The 12,810-nt window shown below is 49.1% G+C and overlaps 1 protein-coding gene across 1 annotated transcript; it reads right to left on the reverse strand.

Annotated features, from left to right (window-relative positions):
• Positions 1-2: 2 nt before the first annotated feature.
• On the reverse strand, positions 3-5,656 carry DRC12 (dynein regulatory complex subunit 12 homolog). The gene is given in 9 exon segments (XM_055273469.2): positions 3-89; positions 92-200; positions 456-586; positions 2,903-2,995; positions 3,518-3,637; positions 4,670-4,687; positions 4,690-4,740; positions 5,171-5,243; positions 5,557-5,656. Coding segments are annotated over 8 exon segments (624 nt in total). The 5' UTR covers positions 5,232-5,243; positions 5,557-5,656; the 3' UTR covers positions 3-48.
• Positions 5,657-12,810: the final 7,154 nt, after the last annotated feature.

Here is a 12,810-nt window from a genome sequence, read left to right on the forward strand (position 1 = left end):
TATTGAGTTCTGCATCAAGACACTTTATTGCTGGGGCCTCAGAGAACACTAGAGACTAGGGGCTGGTGGCCTCAAAGATCCAGGGGGGTGAGTCCAAACTGGCGTAGCTGCTCCTTGTGCCTGGCGTGGAGTCTCAGTGCCGCCCCATCCCACTGCGGCTTGATGGCTCTCAGCTTGGCCAAGAGCCTGTCCAGACTGTCCTGCAGACATCAATATTTCAGCCCCCAGGAAGAGAGAAGGAAGGAGCGAGGGCTGCCCCAGGTTGGTTCGTAAGCTTTCCTTGCCCAGTAGACATGGTTGTATCCCCTCTGTCTGCCCTCAAGATAGAGCAGGGCTCCCTTGGAGATGCTTCTTCTCCATACCCCTGGGTTGTCAGTCATCACACTAGCTGGGATTTGTGGGCACGGGGGAGTCCTGGGTACTGGGATGGCTGGGATCCAGGGGGTGGTGCTTACGTGTAAGATTCCCTCATACTTCGCCTCCATGTCTGCCACGTGGGCCCGAAGCTGAGCCAGGGCCTGGTCCCGCTCTCCCAGAGCTTGTTCAGCCTCTTCCTGGGCAGCCGCAGCCTCCTTTTGGCATACCTCTGGGGGCAGGCAGGATGAAAGAGAGCAGGATGGTGACACTCTATCCTTGACCAGTCTCCAAAGGTATCTGGAAAGGAGACCTCAAATGGGCTCATTCCAGACTCCCCCAGCATCACCAACTTTCCCGCAGTCCCTGTAAAAGCTGAAGCTCCACTGAGGTATAGCAGAGAGTGGTGGGCTTGAGATAGAAGGCTCCAAAGTCGGATTCCTACCTGGGTGACCACCGGCATGTCTCTTTCTGAGCCTCGCTGTCTTCATCTTTTTTTCTTTTTTTTTTTTTTTTTTTTAGATTGAGTCTCAGTCTGTCGCCAGGCTGGAGTGCAGTGGCATGATCTTGGCTCACTGCAACTGCCACCTCCTGGGTTCAAGCAATTCTCCTGCCTCAGCCTCCCAAGTAGCTGGGACTACAGGCACATGCCACCACGCCCAGCTAATCTTTGAATTTTTACTAGAGATGGGGTTTCACCATGTTGGCCAGGATGGTCCCTATCTCTTGACCTTGTGATCCGCCCACCTCGGCCTCCCAAATTCGTGGGATTACAAGCGTGAGCCACCGCGGCTGGCTGGTATCTTCATCTTTAAAGAGAGAATGACACATCTCTCAGGGGCATACTGTGACCTTTAAACATGATAAATGGATGACAAAGCACCTAGCTAGTATAAAGGAGGTGCTTAAACATTGATTCATTGGCTGGGCGCGGTGGCTTACACCTGTAACCCTAGCACTTTGGGAGGCCGAGGAGGGTGGATTACCTGAGGTCAGGAGTCTGAAACGAGCCTGGCCAACATGGTGAAATTCCATCTCTACTAAAAATACAAAAATTAGCCGAGCATGGTGGTGCACACCTGTAATCCCAGCTACTCGGGAGGCTGAGGCAGGAGAATTGCTTGAATGTGGGAGGCGGAGGTTGCAGTGAGTCGAGATCGTGCCATTGCACTCCAGAATGAGTGACCAGAGCGAAACTCCATCTCAAAACAAAAAACAAAAAAAACCCAAAGCAACAACAACAAAAACAAAAACAACTGAGTCATTGATTGACTTGGAATTTGAGGTAAAGCAAAGATTAGGAAAGGAACCCAGGGTCTGAATGGCAGATAAGCAGCTCCTGGCCATCTATAGCTAAACCGAAGGCTTTTTTTTTTTTTTTTTTTTTTAGTTGGAATCTTACTCTGTTGCCGAGGCTGGAGTGTAGTGGTGTGATCTCGGCTCACTGCAGCCTCCACCTCCTGGGTTCAAGTGATTCTCCTGACTCAGCCTCCCAAGTAGCTGAGATTACAGGCACATGCCACCATGCTTGGCTAATTTTTGTTAATTTTAGTAGAGATGGCATTTCACCATATTGGCCAGGCTGGTCTTGAACTCTTGGCCTCAAGCAGTCCTCTCGCCTTGACCTCCCAAAATGCTGGGATTACAGGGGTGAGCCACTGCACCCGGTTGAAGGCATTTTTAAGGTATGAAAACTTTGAGACCAAAATTGTGAAAGAGCTCATGTGTCATGCTGAGATATTTCAACATTATTTTGTAAGCAAGAGAAGAGAAGAGAAGCAAAGGCTTCCTGATTTTTAAAAATATTTTTGCTTATTAGGAGTGTTTATTCATTTATTTGGTGAACAGTTATTCAGGATCTACCAGGTGCTAGGTCTTGAAGATACAGAAGTAAATAAGTCAAACATTTTCCCTTAGTTTCATTGTAGAAATCAGCTAAACTAAAAGGGAATATGTTTTGCTCACAAGCGGCATGGTAGTGGTGGGGAGTTAGGGCTGGCCTTGAGAGGAGGAAATAGGGTGTGAGGCCTACCTCTTCTTTTTTATTTTTATTTATTTTTTTGAGACAGAGTCTTGCTCTGTTGCCCAGGCTGGAGTACAATGGCGTGATCTCAGCTCACTGCAACCTCTGCCTCCCGTGTTCAAGCAATTCTCCTGCATCAGCCTCCCGAGTAGCTGGGATTACAGGTGTGCACCACCACATCTGGCTAATTTTTATATTTTTAGTAGAGACGGGGTTTCACCATCTGGCCAGGCTGTTCTTGAACTCCTGACCTCAGGTGATCCACCTGCATTGGCCTCCCAAAGTGCTGGGATTACAGGCCTGAGCCACCACGCCTGGCGCCTCTTCTTTACTTACAACAGAGATTGTTGGCATCCCGAACCCTCTGCTCCAGTCCTCAGTGGTGGAGGGTCAGTGAAAGTGGGGAAAGCGATCCCAGGGCCCAGACGGTAGCTTTCTGGAGCAGAGACTTTGAAGTCTACCCCTCCATGCTGGCCCTTGCTGCAACTCTTGGAGAGAAGGGGCTTAGAGGGTGGGGAAACCTACCTAGCTGCCCCCGAAGGCCTTTGACTTCTTCCTCCAGCTGCTTGCTGCGGGTTTGCATATCCTCCTGCAGGGCACCGCACTGGCGACTTATCTCTGGGATGGGGGCAGTGGGCCACCAAGGACCCAGGTTGGAGATGGAGGGATGGAGAAAGGAAATGAAGTTGTGGGTGGGGAAGCCTCTACTTGGTCTAGAGGAACAGGAGCACAAAGGCCTTCTTGGTTCTTTTTGTGATTCTGAGAAGCTGCAGACCATGAAAACCTGAGGAAGGGACAGGAAGCCCGACCTACCTCCTGCAGTCCAGCTTTGGCTGGGGATGCTAGCCCTTCTCCCCTCCCACGGGATGATTGAGACGATGGCTATGACTGCATGTGTATCCTACACAGCATCAAGCACATGGCACCAGGCATCCTGGAAGGCCCCTGCCTGGGATCCCAGGGACCTACATGCCTTTGGTTCCTGCAGGATCCTTCCTGATTTGTACCGTTCGGGAAAGACCAAGACCAGGCCTGGCAGTCGGAAGCCCTCCTTGTTTCCCTTCCTTGCATCAACTGACCCTGTTGGTTGTCCTCCTCCAAGCCCCTGTCTCCTACCCACCTGCTTAACAGACCACACACCTGCGTATATGGCCTTCCCTTCACTTCCGGCCCCTTCCAGCTCAGCCTCCACCCCTTGCAGCCTCTGCCTCAGCTGGTCTTCGGAAGCCTTGGCTCGACGGGCTTCATCCCTCCGTAGAGCTGTGAGCAGTCCCAGAGCCACTGTCAGGACTGGCTGGGGCCCACTAAATCAGCCCCCATGAACTTGATGGACTTTGCCCACCTCTAGAAATCTGGTGGTGGGGTGTCCAGCCTCTTATTCTCTCTCTGGGTTTTGTTGTTTTTGTTTTTTATCCCTAGAGTCTCACAGGCTCTTATTATTAAGAAGTAAAAACTCCCTCCATGTTCTGGCTATAAAAAATAGCTTTCCGGATAGCCTGGCATGGTGGCTCATGCCTGTAATCCCAATATTTTGGGAGGCTTAGGTGGGAGAATTGCTTGAGGCCAGGAGTTTGAGACCTGCCTGGGCAACAGAGTGAGACCTTGTCTCTATAAAATAAATAGGGCCAGGCACGGTGGCTCACGCCTGTAATCCCACCACTTCGGGAGGCCAAGGCTGGTGGGACACAAGGTCAAGAGTTCGAGGCCAGCCTGGCCAACATGGTAAAAACCCATCTCTACTAAGAATACAAAAATTAGCTGGGCGTGGTGGCCACGTGCCTGTAATCCCAGCTACTCGGGAGGCTGAGGCAGGAGAATCGCTTGAACCTGGGAGGCAGAGGCTGCAGTGAGCCAAGATTGCGCCACTGCACTCCAGCCTGGGTGACAGAGCACAAGACTCTGTCTCAAAAAAAAAAAAGAAAAATAAATAAAGTAGCCAGGCATGGTTGTGTGCACCTGTAATACCAGCTACTCAGGAGGCTGAGGCGGGAAGATTGTTGGGGCCCAGGAGTTAGAGATTACAATGAACTATGACCATACCACTGCACTCCAGCCTGGGCAATAGAGCAAGATTCTGTCAAAAAAAACAAAACAAAACAAAACAAAACAAAAAAACCTTCCTTTATCAACTCTCGCTGCCCACCCCTCTCTCATCGTCTTTTTCCACTAGGGGATGGTTAGGGTTCACCTTAACCCCCCACCATACCTCCAACTCTCCAATCCCCCAGGATACAGAAATGCCCCATTTCCCTTCCCCTGTTGCCCACCCATGCCAGCTTCTACCCTCCTTACACAAGTGGTCTCGGAGCACTCCTTCTCCAGCACCACCAGCCTGTGCCCGGACTCGGCCTCCACATCTGCACCTGCCGTGGCAAGTGGCAGAGCCTCAGCTCTTCATGATCTCAGCATTCCTCACTCTGCTCGCATCCTCACCCCACACCCTGCACTTTTGCCACAGGAGACCTGAGGACCACTAAATGAGGGATCCACGGTGGCAGAGTTGACTGAAGTCAGCACCGTGTCCTCACCGACAAGCACATAACAGATTTGCAAAATACACATGACAAATATATTAGGAAGGCACAGAGCTAGATGGGGCTTAAAGGAGAGCGTGGGTGACCATTTCCCCACTTCCTCAGCTCCCTGGATCTGGCTTTGAGGACATGAAAGAGGAAGGTCAAGAGAGCTCCATCCTGTCCTGCAGAAGGCTGAATTCTCTCTGGAGGAGCTCTGCGTGGTCTTCGTGGCAGAACATGGAGAAGCAGGGGGCACCTCCACCCCACCATGACTCACCCCAGTTCTTTTTCTTCTGTGCCCCAGATTTCTTCCCTCTTTCTTTGTTTTTAGGTGGCATCTCCTTGCTGTCCTGGGAGAAGGAGGGGACCTTATGTTTAGGTCTGGACACAGGGATGCTTTCCTGAGCTTTAGACTGAACCAGGAGTCTCAGGAGAGTCTCCTGGTTCTACTCCAAATTTGTCTCTCATATCCTTCAGAAAAGTCAGTTCACAGTCTCTTTGGAACCTCAGACATGGTTGGGGTCAGTGGGGAGGATGGAGTTTTTTCTCTCAACCAGGCTGACTCTGTACAGAAGTCATTCCTCGCAACTCTCTTTTAGAGAAACGAAATCCCTGTACCTGCTCCCCTCCCTCTTCCCATTATCCTCAACCCTCTCTTCCTACCTATAGGATCCTCTCCTGCCAGCGTCGCGGCTCCCTGTGGAGTGACCCACTCGTGGAGAGTGGCAGAGAGAAGGCCCAACTAGCGAGGAGCCTGAGGCGGGGCCTGAGTCTTGGGAGCCAATCCTTGGTGGCAAATTTCTCTTGAGGGCAGGACTGAGGGCTGGAAGGTTGGGTTTCGGGAGGCTGTATGTTGTCCAGGCAACTGGGAAACATGGAGTTCATAGGAAGGTGGAATGGGCTAAATCAGCTCACAAAGTTTAAAATATCAAGGTCTCAAAGGGTCAGTTCTTTCCTTATCCCAAAATCCTAACTATAGTTTGAAAAGAAAGGGCTTTGGAGGCCGATTAGTTATGATTCATTGCCATGTAGACATGGCCTGCAATTTGGAGACTTCCAAATTCAGATGTACACATCTGAGATAATATGTGGTGCTGATACAGAGGAAAAGGACTGACAGTAGCCATGTTGGACAACTGACATCGCCTATAATCCCAGCATTTTGAGAAGCTGAGGCAGGAGGATTACTTGAGGCCAGGAGTTCGAGACCAGCCTGGACAACACAGTGAGACCTCATTTCTACAAAAAAATTTAAAAAATTAGCCTGACGTGGTGGCGCACACTTGTAGTCTCAGCTACTTGGGAGGCTGAAGCAGGAGAATCACTTGAGCCTGGGAGATTAAGGCAGCATCGAGCTATGATTGCACCACTGCACTCCATCCTGAATGACAGAGGGAGACCCTGTCTCAAACAAACAAAACCCCCAGACCACTGCAGATCCTCTTCAGTACACTGTAGAATGAGGGTAATAAGTGCAGGAATAGGTAGTCCAGGGAGTTTCCCACTTCAGAGAAATAAGACGCAGAGGAATAGTGGACCCATGGACTCTAGTGTACTGACCTAGAGGGATGCAAGTGTGGAGGAAAGTTCTCAGGTTACAGACAAGACATGTGAGTTTGAATCCCAACTGTGGATATGTAACCTGAGGCAAGCCATTTGACTTTGCTCAGCATCAGTTTCCTGATCTTTAATTGTTTGATTTTGTAGCTCTTGAAAAGCCTGTGTTTTAGCTGGGTGTTTACATGGCTATCTTCTCTCCTAATGACTTAATCTATTGCTACATTTCCCCATTCCCTCGTGTGGTTGATTTTCAGATAGGTGTTGAGACATTGCTTTGTGAGGCTCCCTGCAGCATAGAGTTGGTTGGGGCTCCCTCTAGTGGACTTGTTTGACCTTCTCCTGAGTTTCCTACATTTTTGCTTTTAAATTATTTACTGGGCAACAGTGGGGGTGACTCCCTTTGGGGATACTTCTTAGTGTCCTGTTTGAGCCAGGAGTGGCTGGAAGAATTAACGTTGGGGAGAGAGTATGATGGGTGGCCCTCCCTTGTCAGGCAGCCCTCACTTTCCCTCCAGCTCTGTGCTATGCTGGAGCCTTGCCATCTATCTGCCACTTGGATCTCTGGGCACCATACTGGTTAGAGTGAAAATAGCAGAAACTTCAGGACTTTTCTCCTTTTGGATTAGGGGACCTGCAGACCCTTTCTTTAGGTTTTTTTTTTCTTTTTTTTTTTTTTTTCAGTGTCTCTGTCACCGACGCTGGAGTGCAGTGGCTCAGTGGCTTGATCACGGCTCACTACAGCCTCAGCCTCCCCGGGCTCTGGTGATCTTCCCACCTCAACCTCCTGAGTAGCTAGGACTACAGGCACATGCCACCACACCTGGCTAATTTTTGTATTTTTTGTAGAGATGGGGTTTCACCATGTTGTCCAGCATGGTCTCGAACTCCTGGCCTCAAGAGATCCACCTGCCTTGGCCTCCCAAGGTTTTTGGATTATAGGTGTGAGCCACTGCGCTAGCTATCCTTTTTTTTTTTTTTTTTTTTTTTCTCAGACAGAGTCTCATTCTGTCGCCAGGCTGGAGTACAGTGACGTGATCTTGGCTCACTGCAACCTTCACCTCCCAGGTTCAAGCAATTCTCTGCCTCAGCCTCCCGAGTAGCTGGGAACACTGGCACCCACCACCACGCCTGGCTAATTTTTGTATTTTTAGTACAGATGGGGTTTCACCATCTTGGCGAGGCTGGTCTTGAACTCCTGACCTCATGATCCACCCGCCTCAGCCTCCCAAAGTGTTGGGATTACAGGCGTGAGCCACTGCGCCCGGGCTTCTTTCTTTAGGTACTTCTCTTCAACTTTGTCACCCTCAATATTTTTGGTCCATTGCCTATTATCAGGAGCAGATCTGTAGAAATAGCCACAAGAGGCTGGCCACGGTGACTCATACCTGTAATCCCAGCACTTTGGGAGGCTGAGGTGGGCAGATTGTGAGGTCAGGAGTTCGAGACCAGCCTGGCCAACATTATTAAACCCTGTCTCTACTAAAAAATACAAAAATTAGCTGGGCATGGTGGCACGTGCCTGTAATCCCAGCTACTGGGGAGGCTGAGGCGGCAGAATCGCTTGAACCCAGGAGGCGGAGGTTGCAGTAAACCAAGATTGCGCCACTGCACTCCAGCCTGGGCAGCAGAGCAAGACTCCATCTCAAAAAAAAAAAAAAAGCAACAAGATCTGGAATTGAAAATTCCTTCTTCTGGGTAGTGGGTAACTTCAGGCAGAGGCTGGTTCATGCTTGTCACCTTGTGGCTGCATGGCACTTACATGAACTTCTGGGCATTTTACAGAGCAAAGAGAGGAGCCAGTCTTGACTTCCCAAGTGCTTACAGCTCCTGTAACTCAGAGTCAACTAATCTTGTGGACATCTCCCAAATCTGGAGGATATTTTTCTTCTAATCTTTTATTTATTTATTTTTGAAGCCAGCGGAATTTAGTAGTGGGGGTCTGTATACCAACTTTAGTGACTATAAACCAAAAATAAAATTCTAAGCCTGCCAGCCATCTGAGTGGACCCCTCCTCTAGGCCAAGGGCTTTCCAAAGTGAACCTGAAGAACTAGTTGAGGCTGATGGGAAGGGGGAGCCAGACATGCCTCATCATACCCTCCTCCCTTTTAGAATTACTGATAGAACACACTCTTTAAGGCCGGGCGCGGTGGCTCAAGCCTGTAATCCCAGCACTTTGGGAGGCCGAGGCGGGCGGATCACGAGGTCAGGAGATCGAGACCATCCTGGCTAACACGGTGAAACCCCGTCTCTACTAAAAATACAAAAAAAAATTAGCCGGGCGTGTTGGCGGGCGCCTGTAGTCCCAGCTACTCGGGAGGCTGAGGCAGGAGAATGGCGTGAACCCGGGAGCCGGAGCTTGCAGTGAGCCGAGATCGCGCCACTGCACTCCAGCCTGGGCAACAGAGCGAGACTCCGTCTCAAAAAAAAAAAAAAAAAAAAAAAGAACACACTCTTTAAATCTGATAAGAAACATTTACAGGCCTGGTGGCTCATGCCTGTAATTTCAGCACTTTGGGAGGCTGAGGCGGGCAGATCACTTGAGGCCAGAAGGTTGAGACCAGCCTGGGCAACGTGGTGAAACCCCATCTACACAAAAAATACAAAAGTTAGCCCAGTATGGTGGTGTGCATATGTAGTCCCAGATACTTGGGAGGCAGAGGTGGGAGGATCACCTGAGCCTGGGAAGGTTGAGGTTGCAGTGAGACATGATCACGTCACTGCACTCCAGTCTGGGCAATGCAGTGGCACCCTGTCTCAAAAAATAAAAAGAAAAAAGATAAAAAGAAAAAACATTTACAATCAGTTCTCTCTGAGGCCTGCTACCTGGACGCTTCATCTACATGATAAAACCTTGGTCTCTTGCTGGGCACGGTGGCTCACGCCTGTAATCCCAACACTTTGGGAGGCCAAGGCAGGCGGATTCACCTGAGGTCAGGAGTTTGAGACCAGCCTGCCCAACGTGGCGAAACCCTGTCTCTACTAAAAATACAAAAAATTAGCCGGGCGTGGAGGCGAGTGCCTGTAATCCCAGCTACTTGGGAGGCTGAGGCAGGAGAATCGCTTGAACTCAGGAGGTGGAGGTTGTGGTGAGCCGAGATTGCGCCACTGCACTCCAGCCTGGGCAACAAGAGCAAAACTCTGTCAAACAAACAAACAAACAAACAAACAAAAAACCCTTGGCCTCTGCAACCCCTTATTGTAACCCAGACATTCCTTTCTATTGATTCCAGGTCTTTAGATAATAACTCTTTCAAGCAATTGTCAATTGGAAAATCTTTGAATCTACGTATGACCTGGAACCCTAACTCTAACCCTAATTCCCTTGCCCGCTTCTTCGCTTCCAGTTGTCCTGCCTTTCTAGACTGAACCAACGTACATCTTACATATATTGATTGATGTCTTATGTTTTCTTAAAATGTATATACAAAGCAAGCCAGTACAGTGGCTCACGCCTGTCATCCCAGCACTTTGGGAGGCCGAGGCAGGTGGATCACCTGAGGTCAGGAGTTCAAGACCAGCCTAGCCAACATGGTGAAACTCCATCTCTACTAAAAATACAAAAAATTAGCCGAGCATTGTGGTGCGCCCGTAATCTCAGCTACTTGGGAGGCTGAGGCAATAGAATCTCTTGAACCTGGGAGGTGGAGGTTGCAGTGAGCCGAGATCGCGCCATTGCACTCCAGCCTCGGCAACAAGCGTGAAATTCTGTCTGAAAAAAAAAAAATGTATAAAGTCAAATTGTAGCTTGTTCATCTTCGGCACTTGTCCTCAGGGTCTCCTGAGAGTTGTATCACGGGCCATTGGTCACTCATATTTGGCTCAGAATAAATATCTTCAAATATTTTACAGAGTTTGACTATTTTCTTTGACATGACACTAATGTTAATAAGTTCTGATAACCCACTACCATCAGACCAGCTTCTTCTAATCTTGAGCATGTTTTTCATTTATTCTCTCTCTACCACCTCGTTCTCCTGTGCTGTAATGCAGTGGGGGCTTCCTGTCCCTGTCTTCCTCATCTAGAAGCCTGTTTGGGAGGTTTTTCTTTTCCTTTTTTTTTTTTTTTTTTTTTTGAGACAGAGTCTCGCTCTGTGGCCCAGGCTGGAGTGCAGTGGCGTGATCTCGGCTCATTGCAGCCTCAATCTCCTTGGCTCAGGTGATCCTCCCACCTCAGCCTCCTGAGTAGCTAGGACTACAGGAACACACACTGCTTCCCAGGTAATTTTTTGTTTGTTGTTGTTGTTGTTTTTTGAAATGGAGTCTCGCTCTTGTTGCCCAGGCTGGAGTGCAGTGGTGTGATCTTGGCTCACTGCAACCTCCACCTCCCAGGTTCAAACGATTCTCCTGCCTTAGCCTCCCCAAGTAGCTGGGACTACAGGCGCTTGCCACCACGCCTGGCTAATTTTTGTATTTTTAGGAGAGACAGGGTTTTGCCATGTTGGCCAGGCTGGTCTCAAACTACTGACCTCAGGTGATCTGCTTGCCTCGGCCTCCCAAAGTGTTGGGATTACAGCCATGAGCCACTGTGCCCAGCCTATTTGTTTTTTTTGAGACAGTCTCATTCTGTTGCCCTGGAGTGCAGTGGTGCGATCTCAGCTCACCACAACCTCCGCCTCCCGGGTTCAAGAGATTCTTGTGCCTCGGTCTCCCGAGTAGCTAGGATTACAGGCATGTGCCACCACATTCAGCTAATTTTTGTATTGGTAGAGATGGGGTTTCACCATGTTGCCCAGGCTGGTCTCGAACTCCTAACCTCAGGTGATCTGCTTGCTTTGATCTCCAAGTGTCAGGGGCATGTGAACCAGAGCAACTCCATCTTGAAGAGGAGCTGGGTAAAATGAGGCTGAGAACTACTGGGCTGTGTTCCCAGAAGGTCAAGGCATTCTAAGTCACAGGATGAGATAGGAGGTTGGCACAAGATACAGATCATAAAGACCTTGCTGATAAAACAGGTTGCAGTAGAGGAGCTGGCCAAAATCCACCAGCACCAAGATGGCAACGAGAGTGACCTCTGGTCGTCCTCACTGCTACACTTCCACCAGCACCATGACAGTTTACAAATGCCATGGCAACATCAGGAAGTTACCCTGTATGGTGCAAAAAGGGGAGGCATGAATAGTCCACTCCTTGTTTAGCAAATCATCAAGAAATAACCATGAAAATGGTTGAGTCTATGGGGTCACCATCCTTTTGTTCCAACACTTTCCTAGTAAACTTGTTTTCACTTTACTCTATGGAGTTGCCCTGAATTCTTTCTTGTGCGAGATCCAAGAACCCTCTCTTGGGATCTGGATTGGGACCCCTTTCCTGTAACAAGCGTGCTGGGATTGCAGGCATGAGCCACTGCGCCCAGCAAATTTTTGTATTTTTTATAGAGACAGGGTTTCGCTATGTTGCCCATCCTGGTCTTGCCAACTCCTGGGCTCAAGCGATCCATCTGCCTCAGCCTCCCAAAGTGCTGGGACTAGAGGCAGGAGCTACCTTGCTTGGTCTGGGAACTTTTTTCCCATGGAATCATTAGTGTCCCCATTATACTTGTTGACATAAAGGAAAAAACTGGCACAAATTTAAGTAGAGAGTTTACTTGGGCCAGTTTTGAGGACAGCAATCCAGGAGTATAGATTCAAGTTGCCCTGGACAATAGGCTCAGATTATCAGATTAATAGCAGTTACAAATGTGTGTGGGGTTTTTTTTTTGTTTTTTTTTGAGATGCAGTTTCACTCTTGCTGCCCAGGCTGGAGTACAGTGGCGCGATCTTGGCTCACTGCAACCTCTGCCTCCTGGTTCAAGTGATTCTCCTGCCTCAGCCTCCCGAGTAGCTGAGATTACAGGTGCCCACCACCATGTCCGGCTAATTTTTTGTATTTTTAATAGAGTCAGCATTTCACCATCTTGGCCAGGCTGGTCTTGAACTCCTGATCTTGTGATCCGCCTCCCAAAGTGCTGAGATTCAGGCGTAAGCCACCAGGCCCGGCCAACAAGTGTGTTTTTAAAGGAAAAAAGAGGCCAGGTGTAGTGGCTCACGCCTGTAATCTTAGCACTTTGGGATGCCCAGGCAGGAGGATAGCTTGAGGCCAGGAATTTAAGATCAGCATGGGCAACCTGAGACCACCACCACCCCACCGAAAATAAATAAATAAATAAATAAATAAATAAATAAATAAATAAATAAATAAAAAAAAAGAAGAGGCAGTTCCTAAACTGTTTGCCAATCACTTACCTTAACATAGCGTAAGGTATTTGATTGGCTGTACGTTGTTCTTTGTGTCAGATTCCACGAACATGAAGATAATGGGTGAGGCAGCTAGTCAGGGACCAAATGCCTTTAAACCATTGCCCCCAGGCATGGGTCGG

The sequence above is a fragment of the Symphalangus syndactylus genome, chromosome 3 (genome assembly GCF_028878055.3).
Source record: "Symphalangus syndactylus isolate Jambi chromosome 3, NHGRI_mSymSyn1-v2.1_pri, whole genome shotgun sequence".
Classification (NCBI taxonomy): domain Eukaryota; kingdom Metazoa; phylum Chordata; class Mammalia; order Primates; family Hylobatidae; genus Symphalangus; species Symphalangus syndactylus.